At 64.7% G+C, this 26,503-nt stretch overlaps 1 protein-coding gene across 3 annotated transcripts; it reads left to right on the forward strand.

The window, feature by feature from the left end:
* The first annotated feature begins 298 nt into the window (after window positions 1-298).
* On the forward strand, window positions 299-26,239 carry LDB1 (LIM domain binding 1). Of its 3 annotated transcripts, none has more exons than XM_074591517.1 (11): window positions 299-490; window positions 21,156-21,258; window positions 21,837-21,881; window positions 22,105-22,180; window positions 22,515-22,617; window positions 22,830-23,002; window positions 23,362-23,484; window positions 23,631-23,714; window positions 24,006-24,129; window positions 24,572-24,714; window positions 25,077-26,212. In XM_074591517.1, the coding sequence occupies exons 1-11, from the start codon at window positions 466-468 to the stop codon at window positions 25,305-25,307; spliced, it is 1,230 nt and encodes a 409-aa protein (XP_074447618.1). In that variant the 5' UTR covers window positions 299-465; the 3' UTR covers window positions 25,308-26,212. The 3 variants fall into 3 exon arrangements, with proteins under 3 accessions (XP_074447618.1, XP_074447617.1, XP_074447616.1); XM_074591516.1 differs by having other exon boundaries at window positions 300-490; window positions 24,572-24,720; window positions 25,077-26,239; XM_074591515.1 differs by lacking the exon at window positions 299-490 and adding an exon at window positions 11,569-11,585 and having other exon boundaries at window positions 24,572-24,720; window positions 25,077-26,239.
* The last annotated feature ends 264 nt before the right edge of the window (window positions 26,240-26,503 follow it).

Below are 26,503 nucleotides of genomic sequence, written 5' to 3' on the forward strand. Positions count from 1 at the left end.
AAGGCCCGGCCGCCCCCTCAGGGTCCTCAGGGCGGACGAAGCCTGACATGGCGGCGCCCACCCGCCCTCGGGGGGTGACGCGGGGGACGGAAGGGGGGGGGAGCGCGCACGCACGCACGCAGCGCGCACGCGCCCGCACGAGGGGAGTGAGGCGGGGGGGGGCAAGAGGACGGGACGTTCCGCGCAGGCGCAGAGGCGCGTCCGCCCGCCCGCCCGCCGCCGGCGCAGCCGCCCCCGCTCCCGCTCCGCCGCCGCCGCGGCCCCCGCCCCGCCCGCCCCCTCCACCGCCGCCGCCGCCGGTCCGCGGCGCGCCTGCCCGCCCCTGGCCGTGGCCGTGCCCGCGCCCGCGGCCGCGCGGGGCTGCCCGCCGCCCGTCGCGCTCGCAGCCCGCGGCGCGCCGCCCATGCGAGACCCCCGCGGCCCGGGCAGCGCGCAGCGACCCCCGGCCGGGCCAGGCATGTGAAGATGTCAGTGGGCTGTGCATGCCCTGGTGAGTGCTGCGGCGGTGGGAGGGGGGGGCGGGCTAGGGTCCCCGCGGCTTTTGTGGGGCTGGGGGCCCGTTGTGGGGCGGGGGTGCAAATGGTGCTGGTTGTGGGGCAGGGACCCCATGGCGTTGGTGCTGGGGGCTGACTATGAGGCTGAGACCCCACAGCGTTGGTGCTGGCATCTGGCTATGGGTCTGGGACCCCACAGTGTTGTTGCTGAGGGCTGACTGTGGGTCTGGGACCCTGCGGCGCTGGTGCTCAGGGCTGGCTGTGGGGCTAGGACTCCATGGCATCGGTGCTGGGGGCTGGCTATGGGGTTGGGACCCCCGGTATGGATGTTGGGCTCTGGCTGCTTATGGGGCTGGGACCCCACGACGTTGGTGCTGGGGGCTGCGTATGGGACTGAGACCCCGTGGCATTGGTGCTGGGGGCTGCGTATGGGACTGAGACCCCGTGGCATTGGTGCTGGGGGCTGCGTATGGGACTGAGACCCCGTGGCATTGGTGCTGGGGGCTGTGTATGGGGCTGAGACCCTGTGGCATTGGTGCTGGGGGCTGCGTATGGGGCTGGGACCCCGTGGCATTGGTGCTGGGTCTAGCAATGATACCAGAGTCCCCAGGGCATGGCTGCTGGAGTCTGGCTATGGGTCTGGGTCCCCAGGCCATGGCTGCTGGGACCCAGCTATGGGGTGAGGGACTCCTCAGTGTGGGTGCTGTGGTTTGGCTGTGGGGCTGGGGTCCCCATGGCACTGGTGCTGGGCTTCAGCTATGGAGCAGTAGTCAGCAAGGTGCGGGGACTGTGGTCCCAGCACTATGGTGTGGCCATTGGGTCCAGCCATGGGCATGGGGTCCCCATGGTATGGCTGCTCCAGTCTGGCTGTAGGGCTGGAGGCCCCAGGCAATGGGTGCTGGGACCCCACGGCGTGGGTGCTGGGGTCTGGCTGCGCGGCTGGGACCCCACGGCGTGGGTGCTGGGGTCTGGCTGCGCGGCTGGGACCCCACGGCGTGGGTGCTGGGGTCTGGCTGCGCGGCTGGGACCCCACGGCGTGGGTGCTGGGGTCTGGCTGCGCGGCTGGGACCCCACGGCGTGGGTGCTGGGATCTGGCTGCGCGGCTGGGACCCCACGGCGTGGGTGCTGGGGTCTGGCTGCGGGGCTGGGACCCCACGGCGTGGGTGCTGGGGTCTGGCTGCGGGGCTGGGACCCCACGGCGTGGGTGCTGGGGTCTGGCTGCGGGGCTGGGACCCCACGGCGTGGGTGCTGGGGTCTGGCTGCGGGGCTGGGACCCCACGGCGTGGGTGCTGGGGTCTGGCTGCGGGGCTGGGACCCCACGGCGTGGGTGCTGGGGTCTGGCTGCGCGGCTGGGACCCCACGGCATGGGTGCTGGGTCCTTATGGCATAGAAGTTGAGGTCTGCTCACAGGGCTGTGACCCAACAGCACGTGTGCTGGGGCCCCATGTCATGGGTGCCAGTGCCAGCCCTGGGGCTGGGACCCCACAGGCAGGGTCCCACAGGGCCACTGGGCAGGTGTGCAGGTTGCACTGCGAGGGGTGACCCCGAAACAGCCCCCGTGGCTGGGGCAATAGTGCTGTGGGTTGCCCCTGTTCCCCACGTGGGTGTGGGACATAGGGTCCCTGGAGGGGCTTGGCCATGCTGCTGGTGGGTGTGGGTGCTGGGTGCCCCCCCACTGTGGCCATAGTGGGGTGCCTGCTCAAGGGCTCCTTCCCCATCCTGGCCCTCGTGAGCTGGCAGGACTGCTGGGGTACCCTGGGGGGTGTGACGAGTTGGTGAGGTCTCAGTGCCCGGCAGGGATGCTCACCCAGATGCCTCAGGTCTGGGGCAGGTTTGGGGCAGCTGGCCCGGCTGCATCACCCGCTGCTGTGTGCAGGACATTGTCGTGCTGGGAGCAAGGCAGGGCAGGGGTCCCCGGAGGGCTGCTGGAGCCTTCTCCGGTGCCAGGTCCCGGTGGCAGAAGTGGGGAGCGCTGCCTGGGGGTCCAGGGAACGGGGTTCTGCTGTTTTCCCTGGGCAGCTGGTGCTTGGGGTCGTTGCGGGGGCACAGCGGGGACGCTCCTCAGCCCAGCTCCCATGACAGCATTTCCAGCGTCCCAGTGGTCCCCAGAGAGCCTCCCACCGTGCCAGGACCCCGGACCTCAACGCTGTGACAGCACACGGTTCCCGCGCATCCCCTGGGGCTGCCTCAGCCCGGGGGTTTGCATCTGGATCCCTGGGGTAGGGAAGGGGGGTGCCCCTGCATGGCAGCCCCCCGCCCCTGCACTGCCTGCGCCTCTCCGCCGTGTTTCCATGAAGCCAGGCGGCCCCTTCCCCCATCCTCCTCCTCCTCCTCCTCCTCCATCTCCCACTGGAAGCTGCCAGAGCGCTGCTTCCTCAAGCAGAAAGTCACGTGAACCTCCCTGCGAGCCAGGCCCAGCAGCCACAGCACCCGCCCCGGCAGGCACCCCGCTCCCCGGGGCTGAACCCCCTCCCTGACACCCCACCACCACCACCATGGCCTTGGTGGGGGTCCTGCCCCGGTGGGGGTGAAGGCTAACAGTGGGGCCCCGTTGCGTCCCCCGGGAGCTGGCCCCGTGCCACCGGGAATGTCATCGCCATGTTGGTGGCCACAAAAGAGGGGGGGGGTGTCCTCCCTCGGTGTGGTGATGGGGGGCCGTGGGGTCACCCCGCGGCTGGGAGCATCCCTGCAGATGGCTTTGTGTGGTGTGTGTGTGTCTCCGCTGCCCGCTCCCCCGTGGCGGGGAGGACACGCGGGTTCGTGCGCACACGCGTGTGTGTGTCCCCACCTCTCCCCCCCTGCTCCCCCGCCGGGGCTGGGTGGCACATCCAGAGCCTGCGCCCCCCTCCCCCTTCCCCTCCCCGGACTGTTTATCGGAATATAGAAAAAACAAGCTCTGCCGCTGGCCTCCCGCCAGCCAGAAACATTTAATGAGCCGCTCTGCCCAGGCTGCTCTTTGGGGCTGCATTAACTTGGAGGAGTTTCCTGCCTGGGAGCTGCTGCCGGGGGGGGTCTCGGCCGCCCCCCTCTTGGAAATCATGCCCTCCCGGGGGGGGGGGTGACGCACTCCCTGCCATCCCTGGGGGTGCATCCTGCCCCCTGCAGCTCCTCTTGCACCTCCCCAGGGATGTTTTCCGTGTTCCTCGCCCCCCCCACAAGAGCTTTGGGGCAGGAGGGTGCTGCTTAGCTGGCAACCTTGCGCCTGAGGGTGGTGGGGAGCTGCTGGGGTCAGTGGAGGGCTGGGGGGGTGGGGGGGGGTTTGTCACCCAGCCCAGAAATGGAGACATGAGCAGGGAGAGCATGCTGGGCTCAGAGTGGAGGTGGCAGAGGCCGGGGTGGCAGCCACCCGGTTCTGGTGCCGGTGCTGCCGTCCCCGGGCCCGCTCGGAGCAGGGCTGGCAGCCTGCCCGCTCGGCTTAGCCCCTCACACCGGGCAGGTCTGGGCATCCAGACCCCAGTGGGGTCCTGACCCCTGTGGGCTCCACATATTCGTTTTTAATTATTTTTATTACTATCATTATTTCCCCCCCGCCCCGTAGTGGTGGTGTTGGTGCAGAGAGGGGGAGGAGGGGAGCGGAGCTGTGCTCCCTCCCCATGGGGCTGGCTCCGAAGCATTCCTGAGGTCAGCACCTTCCCTGGGATGCCTTGCATGGACCCTCCCTGTGCATCCCTGTGTCAGGAGGTAGGACTTCCCGACCCATGCGCTTTGGGTCCCCGGATGGACATGCCTGGCTGGGGGACAGCCCCTTGCCATTTCCCTCCTTTCTGCCGAGCTGGCACCGTGCATCCCCCGCCATCACAAGGCAGAGCTGTGCCACATGCCTCCTGTGACAGATGCGCCGGGAGAGGGACAGAGGGATGGAGGCATACAGGGAACGGGCTGAACGCTGTGGGGGAGTTCTTGGGCAGCTCCAGCTATGGAGCCGAACAAGCCCCGCAGGGCTGCCTGGCACCTTGGGGTGCACCTGGACATGCTGGGGGAGGGAGCAGTGGGACCCCCAAGGCCTCATCCTGCACATCCACATGCTCTGGCCCAGGCTCTCTTCTTGTTGGCAGTGATACTTGATGGAAGATGCCGTTCATCCCATCTCCCTCTGTGCAGTGAAGAGCCTGCCTGGTAGATGACACATGTGCCATGTCGCCTGGCACCTTCTGGCGAAGGCAGGATGGGGTCATGGCTACCCGGTGCTTGGCGAGGCAATTTTTCGGGGTTTTGGGCACTGGTGTGAGGCTGGACACATGGCAGCACTCCTGTTCCCAGCTTGGCTTCGTCCGGGGAACCGTGGATGGGCTGGTGCTGTACCAGTGGGCTCAGTGCTGGGTGTCTGTGCCGGGCTCGGAGTTCTCTCCAGAGATGGTGTTGTCTGGTCAACACAAAGCTGCTGTGAAAGCTGCTCCCTTGGGGAGTGGGTGGATGCCAGGCAGCAGGATGGGACCCCCAGGGCAGGGAGGTGTCCCGGTGACCCAGGAGTGCTTGTAGCCAGCAACGCACTAGCGGGGTGGCTACATGCCCCGGGGCAGGGCAAGGAGCATCAGCATCCCAGTCATCCCCTGCCTGTCCCCTGCATGTTTAGCTCACTTGATTCATGCCACCCTCTCCTCCCCCCTCTGCTGTGGGATTCCCCAGCCACATCCGTGTTGCTTGTACACACGAGGCATGGGGCTGCGTGGCGTGCTGGGAGCGTGCATGCCCATGCACAACATCTGCCAGTGCGTCCTGCACCCCTGGCACAGCCCACGAGAGCCCCCAGCTCCCCGTGGGGTGATGCGGGTCCCGTGGGGCTGTGCTGTTGTGTGTGGTGTGGGTGCACCCCCTTCTTCACCTCGTGCCCAGGGAGCAGCTGGGTGGCGGGGCAGGGTGCCCCCTCCCCAGGGTGGCGGTGGGTGCAGGCAGGATGGGGCTGGGTGACCGTTATCGGCCTGCCTGCAGGCTGAGGCTGTGGTTTCCTGCCGGTGCTGGGGGGGGAGGGTGCTGGGGAGCCGGTGGGGCTGCCAGGGGGCTGCTGGGCCCCACCTGGAGCGGGGATGATGGCAGCCATCTGCCTGGGACCCCCAGCCCCTGTCCCCGGGGGCTCTGCTGGGCAGGGATGGGGTGGCCGCAGTGGGAGTGATGCTCACGGGTGATGGGTTTTGGGGTTGTTCGTGGCAGCGTGCTCACGGAGGTGCGGGGATGAAGGCTGTGCACCGCTGCGGGGCATCCCCCTTGGGCAGGGGTGCTGGGAGAGGTGGGACCCTCCCCTTCTCCCCCCGCCCCGATCTGTCAGACCATCCCTTCATCACTGTTCACCCCCTTCTCTCCCAGGCAGGTTGCTGATTGGGGTGAACGTTAGAGCGGGGTGTAATCTCCCCTGCCGCAGGCGCCAGCCCTTGCCCGGCCCCGACCCCACCCTGACCACGGGGCAGCCGATAACGCCGTGCCTGCACCCCTCTGCAGCTGCTTTCTCGGGGGGGGGGGGGGGGGGGGGGCCGTGGGGTGCAGCTCCCACCCCCGCTTTGCAGGGTTTGCTCTGCCCCTGGCTTTGCAGGACCCTCAGGCAGGTCCCAGAGGTCCCCCCGCACCAGGGTGACAGTGCCTGCCCCCCTCCCCCTCCAGGACGGCCCTGCGGTGCGGGGGTGGCAGGCAGAAGCTGAGGGGGTGGGGGGGCCCCCTGCATTCTGCAGGAGCGGCGGCAACCCCAGCCCCCCCTCCTACGCGCCAAGGGGGCTGGTGCTGGGAGCGCAGCCAGGTTTCTGCAGCACAGCCCAGGTGGAGCTGCTGCCTGAGCCAGGCTGGGATGCCGGCCGTGTGCTGGGGACGGTGCTGGACGAGGGACTGGCGGGGTGTCAGCCTCCCATGGGGTGTTTCCCCCCACGGTGGGGGCAGCTCCTGTGCCCCCCCCACTCTGCAGCAGCCGGTTGCACCAACCCCTGCTCTGCTACATGTGTCCTCCTCCAGGGCCAGGGATGTGCGCAGCCCTGGGGGCTCCCCTGGAGGGCAGGGGCTCCCCGCTGTGGGCAGCGGCCCACCCTCCCTCCCTTGCTGGGGCGGTGGGTACGAGCTCTTGCCACCCTGGCTACTGCCTCCCCGCCGGCGGGAGCGGATGGCAACACGCCGCGTCGCAGGCGCGCAGCTCTGCCAGGCACGGGGCAGGCCTGGGCACCCCGACCTGCCTGCTCCAACCAGCCCGGGGTGAGCCCGGGGCAGCTGCGGGCAGGGGCAGGCAGGAGCAAGGCAGCCGGAGCTCCCTCCGTGTTGTGGCAAAGCAGAGCTGCTGGAGGAGCCCAGCGTGGGGCAGTGGTGCCTGGGGTTAGGATTCGGGGTGCCGTCTGGGCACGGGGTTGCCAAATAACCTTGCGGAGGGGCATTTCCCTGCTGAGGATGGGGAGACGCCGTCACGCTCCTCCCAGCTCGGCAGCCCCTGCCAAATCCTCTGGGCAGCCGCAGCTTGCCGAGGCGCCCTGCCTGCTGCCAGCGTGTGCGTGGCAGGAGACTCAGACTGGCAGCGAGGTACCCCCCGAGCCTCGGGGTGGACGGGGCTGGATGTCCACTCCCGGTGGGAGCTGGACCTGGAGCCATGGGAGCTGCTGTCCCCATCCCACGGTGTCCGTGTCCCGGCTTGGCCTGGCTGGCGGGGAGGAGACGGCCGCTAACAGGAAGGACACGCATGTTAGCAACGAAAACACGGCAGCGAGAGGAAGCAGAAGCGATGCATTATTGATGGAGCTATTTGATGCTGCTATATTCGGAGAGCCACTCCGGAGCGCTCGGCAGCACCGTGTGGGGGGTGGCAAGGTGGGGGTGGGCTCTGCTGGCGGAGACTTACCTGCTTCAAGTCACCCATGTGTGGCCATGGCCCTGGGAGATATTCCCTGCTGCCTTCTGGAGGGTTTCCAACACTCAGGGAGCACAGTGACATGTGGGTGACAGGGGGGGTGCCAGCCCCGTCCTTCTCCCTGGAGGGTGGGGGTTTGGTGGGTGGCAGCTCCCAGCCATGCAGAACCCTGTGGGGATGCCAGGGGTTGGGAGGCAGAGGGGAGGGGATGGAGGGGGAGCAGCAGGCCAGGGAGCGGGGTGCTCTCCCAGCTCGAGCTCTGGGGCTGGGTGTCAAGGGCCGTCAGAAGCGGGGCTGTGCTTGTTTTCCCTTTTAAGCAGCTGTGCCTGCTCCTTGCGTGGGTGAAGGTCTTCTCGAGGGACAACGGGCAGACGCAGGATGTTGGGGGCTTTGCAGCCACGCTGTGTGTCACCCCTCCCCGCCGTGGGATCCCAGGCCCGGCTGGGCTGCTGGGACCAGCCCCAGGCCAGGAAAGGGGCTGTAAAACGAACCATTCTTGTAACATGAGAGAATCCACCTGGAGCCTCCAGAGCCATAAACCCCGGCGGCTCTGGCAGGCTGGCCCCGGGGCTGCTGCCAGAGGGGCCGGGGCTCGCTTCTGCGGGTGGCCGAGCTCTTGCAGGACGCGTGTTGCGATGTCTCAAGGACAGCATGGGAACACTGCGGGGCATTTCTCTGGTGCTGGTGCCGCGGGGAAGCCCCTTGCCAACAAGACCTGCCAGAGCCTGTCTGTGGAGCGCGCCTTCCTCTCGTATCCTGCGGCCAGCTGGGCAGTGCTGCAGCCGGCCCGCCATGCCAGAGCAAGGGATGATGTGAGGGTGGACACACTGTAGGGACCCTGTGCACTTTGGGGTCCTGCGCCCCCCTGTGATCTTTCTCCACCTCCTCTTGTTTTGGAGGGGATGGGCACAGATGCGTGCACTTGGTTGCTACTTGCCCAGTGCTCACGTACTCCAGTCTTCTTCTCCATCCACTGCGGGATGCTCGAGATGTGACCCTGTAACTTGCCACCCTGCCCTGGCAGCCAGCTTTTCCCCCAGCCCCTGGGCTTTCATCTTGCCTCTGGGAGTCTAGAAGCAGGTCTGATTTTGAAGGGTTAATCCCAGGAGCCCCCAGGGTCTGCCGCCTGCCTGGCATGACTCACTGTGGAGTTTCCAGCCTCCCCCAAGCCTCTCTTCTGGGGAGACATGGAACTGTGCCTTCTCCAGCCAAAAAAGGGGGCCCCTCCTGACCCAGACACCCCCTTGATCTGGGCGTGCATTGCTTTAGCAGGGAGAGAAGCCCCCTCCCCATGAGAGACAGGGAAGCAAAGCACATTCCTGTTTGAAAAGCGGTGGGATTTGGGAGGGATGGCTTGTCATGTTGAAAGCAGGGCTCTGGCGTGCAAGCCGTGCCCTGCTGCAGGCTGCGTGCGTGCAATGGCACCCTGGTCTCGCCGCGATTTGGACAACTCCGGGAGATTTGGCAGCACCAGGCTAGTCCATCCCCCTGTACAGGCTGTGCCGTTTGCAGAGCTAGCAGATTTTTATTATTATTTTTTATGTAAGCTTGTGTCCGCATCCCTGCTCTATGCCTGCTGGGGCCCCAGCTGGGTGTCAGCGTGGGCAGCCCGGGCTGTGCTCCCGGGTGTCCCCTACCTCTGCTGCCTGCTCGCCTGGGATCCTGCGCGCACGGCCACGGGGCCAGAGAGACCCGGGCATCCCCCGGCTGCTGTGGTCCCCACCAGGATCTTCCCATCCGCCTACCTGGGATGCATCCCTGTGCTCGCTCCTGCTGCCGGGCTGCTGCCCATTCCCTGGCCAAGACCTGCGGTGGGCTGGGCTTTGGGGAGCCCGGGTGGGCGTTGGGGGCCTTGCTAGGGGGAGAGTGGGGGCTGGGATCTGGAGGATGTGGTGCCCCATCCTGAAAACACAGGGAGCTGGAATTGCCCTCCGCTCCCCCCACACTGTGGGCGTGAGCACATCGTGAGGAAGGGGCTCCCCCCCCTCCACCATCGCTGCCACACACGCTTCCCAGCTGCATCCCAGCCCTTCTGCTCTCCATCCAGCATCTATTTAATTATTAACTCGGCTATAACCATAAACAGCTGGGGCTGCTGCAGCCACGTGGACCAGTCCAGTGCTGTCGTCAGAGCCGAGCAGGGACACGTGAGCAGTCCCGGAGGGCTGCTGAGCCCCAGGATAAATTGCTCAGGGCATGCTTGCCGTGCATGCGCCGGGCCGTGGAGCCTGGGGAGCGGTGGGGGCTCCTCTCTGATCCCCCTGGCCACGGCACCGGTGCTGGGAGTCGCTGGTACAGGGGCAAAACGCCCCTTTTTGTGGGGTTTTGCAGTATTTTGCAGTAACGGCGTGGTGTTGAGCGCTGGTGGCTGTCTGTGCCTCGTGCATCCTTGAGCCCTGGAGAGGGAAGGGGGCGCGGAAGAGCTGTATTTAATGGCCTGTCTTGACCAGGAGGGCTGTGCCAGCCCGTAGCTGTCACCGGCGTGGTTTATTGGCCTAACGACAGCGGGTGGCAGCCTGCTGCAGCCCCATCTCACCTGGTGGCACGCAGATGGGGGTGGCGGGGGGACAGACGGCGACGGGGCAGCGTGTTGGGGCACTCACAGCATCCCCCGTGCCCAGTTCCCATGGCACCGACAGCGTGGGTACCTCCAAGCTGCATGTGCCTTTCGCAGAGTGGGGTTTCACTGAGGTTTTTGGGTTTACAGTGAGTTTTTCTCTCTGTTTATCTGGGTTTCACAAAGAGTTTTGCTCTGTTTATCCACGTGCCCCACAAAGTAGTGCTCGCTGCAGGTTATCTTGCGAGGTGAAGGGGAAATTAGGCAAGATGGTGGGATGGGGACCAGTGTGGGGATGGAGTTTTGCTGTGCCAAAGGATGCGGGGGACAGGAGTAGTGGATGCTGCTGCCCGTCCCTCTTCAGCACTGGTCCCAGTTAGCAGCAGGCTGGGTTGGGGAGCAGGGGGCTGCCCCCAGTCCTTGGGTGCAGAGCTTTGGGGGTGCACGGGCACGGTAGGGAGGACACCCCCGAAACCTCGTGGCTGAGGTTTTGTTCCTGCCATGTGTGCACCGTCAGGGGGACGAGTGTGCTCAGCGGGGCCCGACCGGTTGTGCCTGCATTACCCCACGGCTGCTGTTTCGGGGAGGGGATGAGGCGGGGGCCCGTCTGTGCCGGGGCGTGGGAATGTGTGTGTGCCCCAGGCGTGGGCGCGCACCGGGCCGGGGGTGTGCGGGGAGGCGTCTGGGGAGACGTGCAAGCGCATGCTGGCCCGGCAGTGTGCACGCCAGCCCGCGTGCGCAGGGCGAGGGGCACCGACGTGTGTGTGTATGTGTACCCTGGCACAGCCTCGTGTGCCAGCACGGCTCTGCGACACGGAGACGGGGGCTCTTGGGTCTGGGGACGGACGGACGGCCCAGGCTGGGCTCTGGTGTCCCAGCTCATGTCCCTGCTGCCCACGGAGTCTCCAGCTGCGTTGGGAGCACAGGTCTGTGCTGGTCTGGTTTGCCGGGGCAGGAGCTCACAGGGGACAGGTGTGGGGGCAAGGGGAGATTGGAAAAAAAAATGGCATTTTTTTTGTAATGGAAATTTTTTTACAAAAATGGAAATTTTTTAGAAACTCGTGATTGATGAAAGAGGATGGAGTTTTGTCAAGGAAAGGCCAGCTTTCAGGTCTGCTGGCAATTGCAAAGCAGCACTTTTTATTTTTAATACCCCCTCCCTAACCAAACGGTTCTATTCTTTTGCCTCGCCAGAAACTGGGGAAAGGAAATAAGTTTCAGAAAGAAAAAAAATCCTGAAAAAACTTCAAAGAAAACACCCAAACCAAAGTAGGGGTGGGGGGAAAAAAAAAAAAAAAAGTGTATTTTCATTGAAACTTTCGCAGGGGGAGGAAACCTCTCCCCGCCTGGTGCCGAGTTCCTCGGCGGGACCCGGCGCCTGCATCCCCCATCCCGGGGAGCGCGGGTACGGAGGGCGGGGGGGGGCAGCTCTCCGGGGACCCCCCTTTTTGTCCGTCACCCCCGCTCCGTGGGCACCCCCCCTGCCGGCAGCGAGGTGCCGGGGCGGTGTTGGCTTGGGGGTGTCGTGAGTCGCGGGGGGGGGGGGGGGAAGCGATCCCCGCCGCCGCCGCAGCCATTGTGGTCCCGGCCGCGGCGCAGACAAAGGAAGCGCCCCCGCCCCGCCCCGCGCCCCGCCCGCCCCGCCCCGCCCCCGCGGCGGCCCGCCGCCCGCCCGCCCGCCGCCCGCGCCGCCGCCGGACCCCCGCCCGCCGCCGCCGCCGCCGTGAGTCACCCCGCCCCCCTCCGCACACCTCCCCCTCTCCCCCCCCCACCCCGGGGAAGTTTCCCGGTCCCGGGTCCCCCCCCCCCCCCCCCCACTTCGCCGCAGCCCCCGGTGGCGTCCCCGCTCGGGCGGCGGAGGGGAGGGCCGGGGTCCCGCCCGCGCCGCCCCCCGCGCCTGCGAAGTTGTGCGCGGCCGCGGCGCGCCGCCGCTCCCCGCCCGGCCCCCTGGACAGCACGGGATCCCCGCTGCAGCCCCCGCCGCTTCCCCCGCCACACCGCCCCTTCTCCCCGCCCCCCCCTACCCCGCTCCAGCTCCGTCCTGCTCCCCTCTCCATCCCTTCCCGGCTCCCCCGTCCCTCTCCTCTCCCCCAGCCGCCCTGTGCATCGCTGGCCCTCCGGCTTGTTGCCTCCCCGGCTCATCCATCCCCAGCTCCCCTGTCCGTCTGTCCCCTCCCCCGGCCTGTCCCCCCCAGCTCCCCTCTCCGTCCCCCAAGTCTCGGCTTTCGGAGAGGCACCCCCAGCCCCGCGGGGTGCTGCCGGCAGCCCCCATGCCCTGCCGTGCCCTGCTCCATCCCAGCCCGCAGCTCCCTTTGTTCTTCCCCCCGGCTCCTTCCCCTGCCCGAGCCCCCTGACAGCTGCCCCGCGCCCTCCCGGTCCCGCCGTGCTCGCTGTCACGGGGGTCGTGGGGCCGGTGCCCGGCTCCCGGTGCTGCACGCCCACCTCCCCTCCCTACCCGCTGCAACTTCATCCTTGCCCGTGGCTCAGAGGGTCCCACCAACCTCCCACGGGCGCCTCGAAGGGAATATAAGGTCCAAGGGGTGCAAAGGCAGGGGGGCCCACGCACCTTCTTGCAGGAGGTGCCCCACTGGGGGGATCCGGGCTCGGGGAGCCATGCGTGCAGGGGGCTCACCCTCCCCAGCAGACAAAGCACCGGCTGGGCCCGGGGCAGCTGGAGCGGGGGGTCGGGCTGGGGATGGACGCAGCATCCTTGGGGCTGGGGGAAACTGGGTGCTGCAGCTCCAGCACAGGAATTGGGGCTGCAGAGGGGTGTCCTATGCAGGGAGGTGTTCCTCTGAAGCACACACACACCCCCCCCGGAAAGCATGCTGTGGCCGGCTGCCCTGATCCTGGGCGGCTGGCTGGGCTCTCACCTCCAGCGGTCTCTGCCAGCCCGCCCGCCCGGGATGGGAGATAAGATAACCACCCTGGGGCTTCCTCGGCTTGGGCAGCTCCCGGTCCCCTGGCTGCAGCCCTGTCTGGCAGGGACCAGGCGCCGCGGCAGGAGCCCGTTGGCTTCTGCCAAGGCTGGTGCCGCAGCCGGAGCCCAAACGAGAGGTGGTGGCCGGTCCCTGGGTGCCATGCAAGGCAAAGGGCTTTGGAGGCTGCGGGGTCCTGCCGGGAATCGTCTTCTGGGGCATGGAGCTGTGCAACCACCCCACACTGGAAACCCCCAGCTGCTTCCTTCTCACCAGGAGGGCTGGAGCCAGCTTGAGGGTCTCCAACGGGTCAGGCAGGTTGTGGGAGCAAACACCCCTTCCCAGGTTCTTCCCAGTTTCTCTCCCCATGCTTTTGATAGCATCTCGTCTTAGTAGTTTTGCAGCGACTCCTCCAGCCCCGGTCAGGTATCGGCTCTTACTGCTTCTGTTGTAAGTACGGGTAAATTTCAATATCCTTATTCCTTCTTTAAAACCTCAGGTTTTGGAATGTTCTCGTTGTGGGAGAATTGTGGTTTTCACTGAAGGAGAACCAAACGCGGTCTCTGCTCTCTTGATTTTGTAGAAACCCCAGGTCTGCGATCCAAGCATGCCTTAAAGTCTGGGGGGGGAAGTGCTGAGCAGAACGATGCGCAGGTTGTGTTGTTTCAAAAAGGGAAAGAAAAGTTGTGATCGGAGGGGAGGCAGGCTGGCGCCGGAGGGTTTGGTGATATAGGGTTTTTGCCGTTGTGCGTTTGGTGGGGACTTTTCCCCTCACCTGCAGCAGTTCACAATCCGTGTAAAATAGGGAGAGGCCAGTGAAAAGCCACAGAAGTTCACCTGGAGCAAAGGTGCGCTGGGCTGGGGACCTGGAGTCTCTTCCACTTTTTTTTCAGAGAGTGGTGAGAGCTGGCATCCCTGAGCCTCCCCAGCCCCTCGGGGTGCGGGAGCGGAGGGCGAGGTGGACCAGCCCAGCCCCAGGGCTCCTTCCCTCTCCTGTGGCTGGCGGGGTGGCAGCAGCGCTTGTCCTCCCAGCATGCCAGTCTTCTGCGTGCTTGCAGCTCTGCACCGGCGTGGGCTCAAGGTCTGCATGAAAAGTACAAACACCAGGTCCTGTGCGGTGGCAGGACTTCTCCTGGCCCTCTCTCTTGGAAACCTCCCGTTCTCCGAGTGACCCGGGGACAGGGTGCTCCTGCTGCTGTTTGCAGTACATACGTGTGTGTTCGTGGGTTGCAACGCTTGCCGCGATGAGGTTTGCTACCCCACCAGTTGCTGGTTTGGGGAGGACTGGTGTTGCGACCAGGGATGCCCGGCCGAGAGGGTTTCCCTGGGGCCGTGCCGCGATGGTGGAGATGGTTTCTACACCTGGGGCTGGGAGTTCAGGCTGGATCGCTGGTGCCTCTGGAGGACCAGGCAGCTGTACTCGGCCGTACCCTGTCCCTTCGCTCCCTGGGCTCTCAGTCCAAAGCCCTGGACGCCAGTGACAGCATGTGCTGCCAGTGCAGCAGCGTGGTGCGAGTCCAGCAACCGCCAGCATTTGCTCTGTCCCCAGCGCTGCTAGCGGCTGCCCCGTCCTTCGCTCAGCCACTCCCGCGTCGCCTCTTAAACCGAGTTCTAGAGAGAAAGTTCAGCCTGAGCACGGGGGGCAGAGACTTGTCCTGACAGCTCGAAGATGCGATGGCGGTACTTGGCAAGCTGCAGCGAGCAGGTTCCCACCATGCTCGCACTGTCCCTCCACTCCGCAGGCATCCGTGAGTGGTCGGGACCCTGGGGCAAGTGCTGCACCCCAGCGTTGAGGTTTGCCCCCCGGGTATGCGTCACCCCGGTGTGGCCAGCTGGAAGGCACCAGCTCCCACCGCCGCATCCTCGCAGTGGGAGTTATCCAGCTTTTTCCCCCCCCGCCCCCGGAGCGGGCGGCTGGCTGGCTGCCAGGGCTGCGGGGCTCCACCTAGGATGCAACATGGAGCGAGGCGGCTGTCGGCAGCGGGGCCGCCGTCTCCGGAGACTACGCGTCCCAGCGTGCAGCACTCGGCAGGAGCCGTTGGCAGCAGCGTGGAAGCGAGGTGGAGCGTTGCATCCCGGGATCGAGACTCTCCATGCGCCACGTGGGGGGCTGACAGCCTCCCATGCGCTGAGGTGGTGGCACTTGGGGGTCCTGTGGGTCCGGGGGATCAGCCCCGGGGATCCCCCTGTGTGGCTGGAGGGACAGACCTCAGCCTCTCCTTGACGCTTCCCTGCCCTATGGCTCTCGGCTCCATCCCTCCTGGGCAGATCATGTCCCTTCGGAGGGCTGCCCTGAACAGCAGCCCCCCAACGCTGTGCAGAGCCATAGGGTTTTGCTCCACCACGTGCGCGGCGGGCAAGGAGCCGGGAAGCGGGAGCAGCGATGCTGGCTGCAGCCTCTGCAGGGCCACCGCCGTGGTTGGTTATGGCTGTGAGTTCTTCCTTGCTGCTGCAGAGCCTCAAAAAACCTTTGAAGATGAAAATCCTAGTTTGTCGGGAGGCTTTTTTTCCATGGGATGCTGAGAAGGGGTTTGGTTTTTCCAGCCCTGTGGTTCCCACACCGTGGTGTGTGTTGGTTTGCCGCTGCTGCCCCAGTGCGTGCTGTGGGAGGGACGGGAGCTCAGTTGCTGCAGGAGCCCCCAGGGTGGCAGGACCTTGGTGTGAAAGGGTCTGGGTGAGAGGAAAAGTGGCCAAAAATGCGAAAGGTGCATTCCTGGGGTTGAAACCATCAGCGTTTGATTACGGATCGTCTTTGAGATGGCGAGCCCAAAGGAGTAATTAGGGACAGTGGGATATTTCCCCGAGAGTCGTAGGAAATGACTGCCTCGTGGTAAGTTGATAGTAGTGGAGCTGAAACTGGGTTATCTGTGGGATTGCATCTGGGGCTTGCAGCCTTGGACGTGATTCAATTTTCAGGCTGTTTTGCAATTGGCAGGGCGTGCTCTTCTCCCGTTTTCCCTCCCGGAGAAATCCCCGTCCACGTGTCTGAATCATCTGAGGGACGAGATGGGAAGGGGGAGACTCCTGCCATCCCTAGGGTTACCACAGAGCAGTGAGGTCCCCTGGTGCTCCCGCTGAGTGCCCAGCTCTGCAGGGTGCCTTCCCGGGACACCCCGGGCTCCAGCAGAGCTGAGGCTGCGGGACCACTCTGAGCCTTGACCCTCAAATCCATATCCCAGCCCGGGCTCTCCTCGCCCAGCGCTTTTCGGATAGCGCCGCCTCGCAGCCTGCATCAGGTTTGTCACTTTGTAATAATTAACTGCAGCTAATTATTACTTCTCTGGCCATCCCCCTGGCAAGCCAGTCGATGGGGAGGAGCACCCGCTGGTCCAGGGCGCGCTGTGTGCTGCAGCGGGGGCCTTTCGCAGGAATGCTGCAGGATGTCGACCTGGAGCTGGGGCACGCGTCCCTCCCCACTGCCTTGCGCGCAGGGGACACCGTGCACGGCCGCGTAGTGCGGGCAGGGAGGCAGCTCGTGGTCAAGATAAGCTCCGTAGCCAGCTCGGATGTGTGGCTTAAGAAAAGCGAGAGGGTAATCCCTGTGCTCAGCAGGGTGGGGGTGCTGCGGGTTTCGCCTCCGTGCGGGTCAGGGCCAGGCGACATGCTGGCCGGGTTCACTCTCTGGATGCCGCTGGGTCTGTGGAATCGTCCCGTGGTCTCCTTCAGGAGCAGTGTCTCCTCTTCCCCGGACAGCCCGGCCTCCCAGGAGCTTTGGCTGGGTCGGTTCTGCATTTTCAAAGCAATTGGGGATGCTGCAAGTTGAGAGCGTCACTGAGTATGTCTCGGACCATACCTTGGTGTGTGCTGCCTGCGTTCCTGTCAGTTTAATAACAACATCGGGGTTTGCAACTGGCCTCGCTCCATCCCCTGTGCTCTGAAGAAGAGGAGAAAGAAGAGGTGAAGGCAGGTTTGTGGGAACTGCTCTGTGTGCTTCTGCCTGTCCCAGTCTCTCTGGACACTTCTCTGTGTTTGCCCCCCAGCCCTGCCAGCTTCCCTGACACCAGGCACCGTCACTGGGCAAAGCCACGTGAATTATTCCAAACGCTGCCCTGCACCCAGCTCCGGATAGCACCCTCTTGGGTAGCACCCTCCCGGCAGCCCTACCGGCGGCGGGGCTGGGCTGGGAAGATGGATTTCCTGCTGCTGTCAGGGCTCCCACACCCCAGCGAGGCAGCCCTGCGAAACAATGCCTCTATTTACACTTTAAAGCCTCGTTAGGCAGCCAGGAAGCAGCAGGCACGGTGCATGCCGGGAAGCAGCGACAGCCTTTACACGAAGGCTAGCCCCTCTTCTTAGCCGCCGCAGCCTGCGGGCTGCTGGGAGGAGCAGGATGCTCCCTGGCTGAGCTGTAACCCTGCGGCCTCTTTCAAGCCCTGCTTCTTCATTTATTTTTATCATTTTTTTGTGTGTTTTAGCCTCTGGAGTCCCTGCCTTGTCGCTGAGCTTTGCTGCTTGCACAGAAAGCCTGCTGGGTGCTCGGCCGGGGACGGCTCCTCTCTAGGATGGGGAGCACCGATTCCTGCCGGTGGCTGCAGGTGTAGGAGCGAGATGCGGGTGCCGCTCCGCCTTTGTCCTCGGCAGCTCTTTGCTCTCTCATGGGAAGATGGGGGCTTTACTCCCTGCCAGACCTCGGGGAAGGCTCTGCCTGTCCCCTGCCCGGGCAGGCAGCTCCCCGGCCGGTGCTGGTCTCAGCTCACAGTGCCCTGCAATCTCCTGGCTGTGCTGGCTCCGTGAGGTGCCCACAGCGCTCTTGGCTCTTGGGAAACCTGTCATTCCCCAGCTCTGGGGGCTTGGTTTGGGTTTTAACCGTTCCTGCTCCAGTGAACCCGCTGGGCAGTGCACCAGGACAACATTCCCCTCAGGGCTGGCAGCTCGCAGGCAGGGAAAGCGGAGGAGAAGGCAGGCGGAGGCTTGGGCAGCGCCGTGTTGTACGTGAGTCACTGGCAGAGCACCGGCCTTCCCTTCCCCGGGCACCCGCCTGCCTGGAGCTGCTTCCTTGTCCGAGCTCTTGCAGCAGCTCCGTGCGGTGCCAGCCAGCTCCGTCCTGCCCCTGGCCGGGGACCTGGCCTTGGCAGAGGGTGCTGAGCTGGGGCATCCCTCCGTGGGGTTCCCTTCTGCACCTCCCCCCCGAGGAGGAGCCACGGGGCCACCCACCCACCTGTGGGCACCGCACTGTTTGCCCGGACCTGCCCGGGCTGGTAGCTCACCAGCTGCAGCGTCAGCCTCATTTTTTTCCCCTTGCCGACCGTGCACGTGTTTTTGTGGTGCTGGGCGAGCAACCAGAGATGGCCACGGGAAGCCTCTCCTGTAGGCTTTGGTTCAGCAGGGCCATCAGCCGCCCAGCAGCACCTCTGCGTGCCGTGCCGTCATGGATCCTGCCTGGATCCTGCATGCTCAAGGCAGGAAGCAGAGCAGGGGCACGGGGAGACATCGGCTGGGCTTGGCTTGGGAAGGGCCGCGTCCTGCGGGTCTGGGTCACTGTGCCTGGTGGGATGGGGCTTGCGGGGAGCTGGGGGAGCATGGAGGGGAGAGGCGGTGATGGAGGGATCTCCCGGACCGGGCGGCGTGACCCTTGTGTGGGTAAAAGCTGGTGTTGGTGCTGCTGCTGCTGCTCTAAAGTAGTTGCGTTATTTCATGTAATGTGTATAGTGGGAGCATCTCCGGTGCATGTAGAATTCAGACAGCCTGTATCAAATCCTGAGGCTATTGTTAGCAGTATTTAAAACCACTGAATCCAGTAACATGTTTTACACTGCATTAAAAATAATACCTGGTCAGGATGCCTGTGTTGCTGAGGTCACGTAACAGGCTCCTCTCCGCTCCTATAGATCCTGAGATAGGTCACTCGGTGAAGCCCCAAAAGCAAGTTGTTTCCGTATTAACCTGCTCGGGAAGGCCCAGGATGGAAATGGATGCTTGGGGTCAGAGCAGTGGGCTGGCTCGTCTGCTGTCCAGGACAGGGGGTTAGGGAAGAGCAGGAGAAGCAGAGCGGATGGAGAGTGATGTGTCCCCCTGGTGTCACCACCCCAGGAGACCTTCCTGCACCCCGAGAAGCGAGATGGGGACCGAGGACAGCAAGAAACCTTGGGGGCTTTTTGCTCCTGTCTCTCAGCAGTGAATAAAAACAAAGCGTCGGAAGACGAGATCTGCTGGCTCTGATTTTTTTATTCCCCCCGAGGACACGGTGACCAGAAACAAGCAGTTCAGCTCCCTGTCTCCAGCCGCTGCTTTCCCTGCCTAATGAATCGGTTCATTTTCAAGAGAAGACACGTGCTTTTGGGAAGTTTCCTATGCATCAAGCACACTTCAACATCGTGTCACTTACCAGCAGCGAGGAGGAAATGGAAATGCTGTGTTTCCAGTGCAATTTCAGTTGAATTATAATTTCCATTAGGCACAAGTTGACAGGGATTAAAGCAGAAAGCAAAAATTCCCTCACACCAGCACCAACCTCCCTAGCAAAAAAAATTTTTATCTATGAAAACGTTAGGTAAGAGCAATGGGCTGGTGTCGTTAGCAGCTGTATGAGAAATTGTGCCGTGCCCCACTTATCCTCGCTGCAGGCGAGCGGGAGCGAGGAGCGGGAGCAGGAAGCCCCTGGCGGAGCGTCTGGGGTGGCTCTGACCCTGCGGGACTGGTGGATGCTGGGGAGAGGCTGGGTTTGGGTTTGGCTGCCATGGGGACACACGGTAAAAAGGCACCGAGGGCTCCAAGAAGACGAGAGTCGAGGGGTGAAATGCAGGTTTCACCCTGTTGCAAGTCGGATTTAACGCCTGGGAGGTGACTCCCTCTATTTTGAACCAGCCCTCGCTTACTCAGCCACGTGTGTGACCCCCGCAACTGGGGGCTCGGGGTCCCAAGCGACTCGTTGGGGTGACAGCAGTGTCCTGGTCATTTGGGCTCCCGTGCGGGCTAACAGGTCGCAGTGAGCTGGACATCTTGTGTCCCAGTGCTGGTGGCTCCACTTTCCTTAACCCTGATGCTTTTTGCTCCCCTCCTGCATGCGTCGCAGCTGGGTGACAGCTCCAGTCCTGTCCCTGCACCCTTCCCCGCGCCCTGGTGGTGCCTGGCACCTCCCAGACGATTCCCTCCACTGCTGGGCTTGCTTTCCACAGCACCGGGTGGCAATCCTGGCGGCTCGTGGGCGTCGGGAAGCACCCGGCCTGGGGCAGGGTGGCCGATGGGGATCCCGCTTTGGCCCCGGCTGCAGCCGGCATCCCGGCACAGCCGGCTTCGTGGCTCCCGCCGGCAGCGGGGCGGTGGGAGACGTGCCCGTGCGCAGTGGGGCCGGCTGAGCCGGTGGAGCCGGAGCTGCCTGGCAGCCTGCCTGCCGCTGCACCCCATCCAGGTCAGCCCGTCTGCCCGGCCGCCCGCCGGGGCAGAGCCGCGTGCCTCAGCAGCACCCGGGCACAGCATGCCGGGTCCTGCCAGCCGCGGGGCCTGCCGGGGCTCCCCCGGGGCGCGGGGAGGGGTGATGGCAGCTGCCGCTCCCGGGAACCTGCCCCGGCGGTGGGAGGGGGCTAGTGAGTGTGGGAGCCCCCGGCTGCCTCTCTGGAGCCCGGACGGGGCCTGCTGTGCCGGTGTGGCTGGATCCAGAGGGCATCCCTGTCTCCCATCGGTGGGATCCCCTGGTTGCTTTCAGGGATGGGTGCTGGCTTGCACACGTCGTACACCCCGTTGCACACCCCTTCACACCCCGTGGGCTCCTCATCCCTTGCCCTGGTGCTACAGGGGGCACTGGGGCTTTGGGGTGGTTTGATCGGGGCCGGGGGCTGGTGTGTGGGATCTCTCCCTCCGCCTGGAGCCGGCTGGCCACTGGCCTGCCCGAGCGGCAGATGGTGGCTGCCTGGGGACCCGCCATCCATCCCTCCGGGTGATTATTCACCCGTCGCCATGACGATACAAAGGTCAGCAAAAAGATCCCGTGTGATTCCCGGGTCGGGTTGGTGGGATTAGGAGCGGCGTGGGAGGGAGGGAGGGCTGGGGGGAGGATAGGGCCCAGCCACCTCTCCCCCGCCCCTGCTCACCAGCTGGACTGTCCCCTTTGGGCACCATCCCCAGAGCCCAGCCAGCTGAGAACTGACAAGCTCTGGGCACCAGTGGGAAATCGCTGAGATGGGGCTGGGCCCCGCTGGCTACTGGTCTTGAGAGCTCAGCCCTGACTCTGTAGGTCCCATCCTGCATGCGGAAGGCCTGGAGCTGTGTGTGGGGTGAAGGGGCTGGGCTGGCATCGTGGGGGGGTTACAGAGGAGGGATGGGCCTGTGCTGATGGGGGCTTGGCTGGTCCTGCATCCTTCCTCCTCCTCCTCCTCACAGCAGGGTGTCTCTCCTCATGGGGTGTCCCCAGCTGACCCGTGTCCCCTCTCTCTCTCCAGGCTGTTCCTCTAAGTCGTTCAAGCTGTACTCGCCAAAGGAGCCCCCGAACGGCAACGCCTTCCCCCCCTTCCACCCGGGCACCATGCTGGATCGAGATGTGGGGTGAGCTGGGGCCCGGGGAGGGGACTGCAAGGTTGGGGATGCTCTGCAGTCTGCACCCCAGTAGCTCTCCAGTAGAATGCAGAGACTGTGGCGCATGGACTTGAGTTAGCACACGGGGAGAGAGGGGATCGGAGCAGGCACGAGTGGGACTGGGAAAAAAGGGGGATATTTGGGATGAAGAGAGCCCCCAGGTCCCTGAGCTCTGTGGGGCCAAGCCCCTGGGATAACCCCAGACAGGGAGCACTCGCAGCTCCTGCTGAAACAGCCCCTTCTCCAACCTCCGTCCTGCCTGGCACCAGGCCCAGCTGTAGAGGAGCCAGGCACGTCTCTGGAGAGCCGCGGGCCAGGTCCCAGGGGTAGCGGAGCAGCCACCGGTGTGGGAGCAGAGCCCAGTTTCAGGGGTGCAGGTCACCCCACGGGGCCATCGGCAGCCAAGATGCAGCCCCCACCGTGCGTGGGGTCGTGCCTCCAGTGAGCCCCACCGCCTGCTGCTGTGGGCAGGGAAGGGGGAGCTGCGGCGGGCAGGGATGGAGACCCCCACCAGCACTGACCTGCCTGTGTTTCTTTGCCCACCCCAGACCTACTCCCATGTACCCACCGACATACCTGGAGCCTGGAATTGGGTAAGCGGGGGGGTCTGGTGGGGACCCCGCTGGGAGGGGAGCTTGTGCCCGTGGCGAGGATGCCTCGGCAGGGCTGACACACTGCTGGCCGCAGGGGTTTGGGGGGGCGTTGCTTGGGCTCTGCCCAGCCCTGGAGGGGCTGTGTGTCCTCCACCGTGGACTCGGGACCCCTCCCCTCCCCGTGGCGGCCTCCCCCCCGACTGCTTGCTCTGCTCTCCCGCAGGAGGCACACGCCGTATGGGAACCAGACCGACTACAGGATATTTGAGCTCAACAAGCGGCTGCAGAACTGGACAGAGGTGGGGAGAGGGGGGCAGTCGGGGGGGGACACACTCCCAGGTGTGTGGTCTGGGGGCGGGGTCCTCTGCGCTGTGCGCTGCCTGCCCTCATGAGCTGTCTTGGCTCTAGGAGGAATCCCCTTGGCAGCAGGTTCCTGTCCTGCAGTGCCGGTCCCCGAGCACCTTGTCCCTCACTTGGCCGTGGGACAGAGCTCATCATTCCCATCTCCGAGCGCTCAGCTGGGAGCACAGCCCTCCGCAGGCTGAACGCGTTGGCTGCTGTGCCTGGCAGCCAGCGTCTGTCTGTCTGTCTGTCGTCCCTCCCCATAACCTGGCATCTCTCTGCCATCCCCAGGAATGTGACAATCTGTGGTGGGACGCCTTCACCACGGAGTTCTTCGAGGATGACGCCATGTTAACAATCACTTTCTGCTTGGAGGATGGACCAAAGAGATACAGTGAGTAGTAGCTTGAGCCCTCCTTCCCCAGGGCATTGCTTCTCCGGCAAGAGATGTGGCGGTTGCGCTGTGCGGTGGGATGTGGGCAGGGTGTTGGAGCTCAGCTGCCCTCCATCCGGTGGGAGCTGGGGAACCCTCTCCCCACGCAGCCCCAGGGCACGTCTGTGGGAGCCAGGTTTACTGACATGATCTTTCTCCTTCTCCCGCTCCAGCGATCGGACGGACTCTGATTCCCCGTTACTTCCGCAGCATCTTTGAAGGGGGGGCCACAGAGCTCTACTACGTGCTCAAGCACCCCAAGGAGTCCTTCCACAACAACTTTGTCTCTCTGGACTGTGACCAGTGCACCATGGTCACCCAGCACGGCAAACCCATGTTCACCCAGGTACCGGCGGCACCCACGGCTACTCCTGCCCCTCGTGCCTTGGTCCGACGTGGCCTCGCAGTGGCTGCGGTCCCACAGGGCGAGGGACACTGATTTCCAGGGCTTGTTGAGTGCCATGCTGTAATCCCATGTGCCCCAGACAGTTCCGCCCAGCGTAGCATCCCTGCAGCCCCTGCAGCATCCCCTTCTTACAGAGGTCCCCTGGCCATTGTGGGCTTATGGGTTTGGCTTGTGCTGAGTCTCATCGCAGGCGGGGACAAGCCACCGGGAGGGTGTCCCCATGTGCAGCAGTGGATTCCCAGGGGATCTGGGCTGGGGGAAGTGGGGGCAACCTGTGCCTGACCCTGTGCCCTGCCCAGGTGTGTGTGGAGGGGCGGCTCTACCTGGAGTTCATGTTCGACGACATGATGAGGATAAAGACATGGCATTTCAGCATCCGCCAGCATCGAGAGCTCATCCCCCGCAGCATCCTTGCCATGCATGTGAGTACCGCTCTGGGAGCCCCCCTGGGGCACGAGTGACACAGGGCTGCTGAGCCCCTCTCCCTGCTGTGCAGGTTGGGGGGACCTCAACGGGAGGCCGTCCCCAGCCTGGATGCAGCTGAGCCATCTGTCTGTCTCACTCCTAGGCACAGGACCCCCAGATGCTGGACCAGTTATCCAAGAACATCACCCGCTGTGGGCTCTCAAACTCCACACTCAACTACCTCCGAGTAAGCATGTGGGAAGTGGGGGGGACACAGCTCTGCCTAGGGTGGCCATGTCTTGTACTCTCAGCTGCCCGACACCTGGCTGCCCTGGGGTGCGGGGAGGCAGTGGGGCAGGCTCTGCAAGAAGGGTCTTGCAGCTGGGCTGCAGAGAGCCGTGGGGCGGTGGGTCTGCTGGAGCCCACAGGCTCCCAGCATGGTTTGGGTCAGTGCAGCACAGACGGCTGCCCGACAGAGGGGCTTTTGCTGAGGCTTGGAGCATCACAATCTAACCCCGTGTCTGTGTGCTCCCTGCAGCTCTGTGTAATCCTAGAACCAATGCAGGAGCTCATGTCACGGCACAAGACCTACAGCCTCAGTCCCCGGGACTGCCTCAAGACTTGCCTCTTCCAGAAGTGGCAGCGGATGGTCGCTCCGCCTGGTGAGTCTCACGCTGCCTGCTGTGCTGCCCACGGGCCTCCGGTGCTGCCCGCTCAGGCCCTGCCCTTGTCACAGCCTTCTGCCAGCCCCAGAGCCTGTCCCTGGCCTCATCTTGTGAGGCTGGGGGTGGCGAGTCAGGCAGCGGCTTGCTTTTCTGCTGGCCTGCCTTCCCTCTGGGGCAGAGCGGGGCTGCAGGCAGCCAGCGCTCCCTGCTCGGGGGCTGCCAGCCGCTTGTGGAAAGCAAAGCAGGGATGGAAATCTTCCCTGCACCCTCTCCTGTCCCCTGCGCTGGGGAAGGGGGTGAAGCTGCGGAGGGGAGGAGGGTGGTGATGCTGCCCCGCGGGGGGGGATGTGGTCCTTGCAGAGAAGGAGGGGTTTGCAGAGAAGGGGCTGGGGGGCACCGGCTCCTTGTCGGGACTGACCATGTCTCCCTCCTCCGCCAGCGGAGCCAGCGCGGCAGCAGCCCAGCAAGCGCCGGAAAAGGAAGATGTCAGGAGGCAGCACCATGAGCTCCGGCGGGGGAAACACCAACAACAGCAACAGCAAGAAGAAGAGCCCGGCCAGCACCTTTGCCCTGTCCAGTCAGGTACCTGTAAGCATCCCGTTTCCATTCTCTCTTCCTCCCCCGGGGTGGAGGGGAGGGCTCCCTGCCCCAGATCCCGGGAGTGGCTAGGGAGAGACCCCCGGGGACTGTCCAAGCGTCCCCCACTCTCTCCAGGCGATGGGGAGAAGGAGAGGGTGTCCCAGCTGCCTTCTCGGAGCTGCTTTGCTCCCCTGCAAGGGGGTGAGGATGTGCTGCCCCACGCGGTGACCGAGCCTCAGGTCCTGCGATGGAGATGAGGAGGTGGCCCTGTGGCTGGGAAAAGGGACTGCGGTGCTGGGGGCGGGGGTCTGGCGGCCCGGGCTCCCCCCACCTCGATTATGTTTCGGGACCGTCTCCCCTTTCAGGATGTGATGGTGGTAGGCGAGCCCACGCTGATGGGGGGGGAGTTTGGGGACGAGGACGAGCGGCTCATCACCCGGCTGGAGAACACGCAGTTTGACGCCGCCAACGGCATCGACGACGAGGACAGCTTCAACAACTCGCCGGCGCTGGGGGCCAACAGCCCCTGGAACAGCAAACCGCCCTCCAGCCAGGAGAGCAAGTCAGAGAACCCCACGTCGCAGGCGTCACAGTAACAGCCCCCCCGCCGCCCCGTGGACTCAGTCCCAACCGATCTACCTGTACATTTGCAACAGAGAGTGACTGGGAAGCGGCGAGGTACCGGGGGTGGATCGGCGCCGCACGGCCGATGGGGTGCACGGGCGGGCAGCCCCCAGCCCTCTCCCCCCGCCGCCTCCCCGCTCCCCCCACGCCTGCCTCCCCGCCGGACCCCAGGGCAGGGGTGGGTTTCCGGGGCCGTAGCTTCGTTATTCCCCCATCTCCCTCTTCCTCCCTGCTTCTTCCCCGGAGAGCTTGTCATCCCCGCCCCGATGTGCCCAGCCCCTGCTTGCAGAGCGGGGGGAATTAGGAGGGAGGTGTCGGCAGTGGCTGGTTTGACCGGGAAGCCGGCGGCTTGTGGATGCCGCCTGTTGGGGTCTGGCACAGCCCAGAGACCCTCCTCTTCCTCCTCCTCCCCGAGTCCTACGCTGGGGTTTGCTGGGCAGCCACCTGCAGCAGGGTTGCACGTCCCCAGCTCAACCTGGGGCTGGGTTGGGGAGCCCGGTGATGGAAAGCCTTCCGCGTGCCGCCGGCTCTGCCATGGAGCCTCCTCCGGCCGGGGTGGGATCCTGCTGTGCTGGGGGGGTGTCGAGGACGGGGCTACGTCGCATTTCCCCCTTCTCCTGCACCTTCCCCTTCCCTTCGCTCCCCAGGGGTGAGAGCGCAGCAGGGCCATGGGGGCACTCTGTGTATAGGAATTGCATGGGGGGGGGGACTTGGGGGGGGGGGGGGCACAGAGGAGCCACGGCTCTGCCAGAGCAGCCGGTGCCCTCACTCCCTGCCCGCAGCCCCAGTGTTTCCCCCCCCACCCCGCGTGAATCCACCTGGGGCCCCTTGGCAACCCTCGGCTCCCAGTACCTCCTACTTTTGTCTTTTTTTAAGGAAAAAAAAATAATATTATTAAAATTGTAAGTTTAAAAAAAAAGAAAGAAAAAAAAAAATGGGAAAAGCTCCCCCCCCCCAGCCCCCCTCGCCGGTTCCCCCCTCCCCACCCCGAGCCCTCTCACCCTGTCCTGACTTTTGTACAGGCTTCTTCTCTTGGGAGTCTCGTTTTATATCCAGTTCGGAGAGCTTCAAACCAAGGAGAGACTTTGCAGACTTCCTTTCTAATCCCTCCAGGAGCCGGGGGGGCAGCCCCCCGCCTCCCTCCTCAATGTAAATCTTGTGTGCTGTT

Source organism: Larus michahellis, chromosome 6 (assembly GCF_964199755.1).
Source record: "Larus michahellis chromosome 6, bLarMic1.1, whole genome shotgun sequence".
In the NCBI taxonomy this organism is placed as follows: Eukaryota; Metazoa; Chordata; class Aves; order Charadriiformes; family Laridae; genus Larus; species Larus michahellis.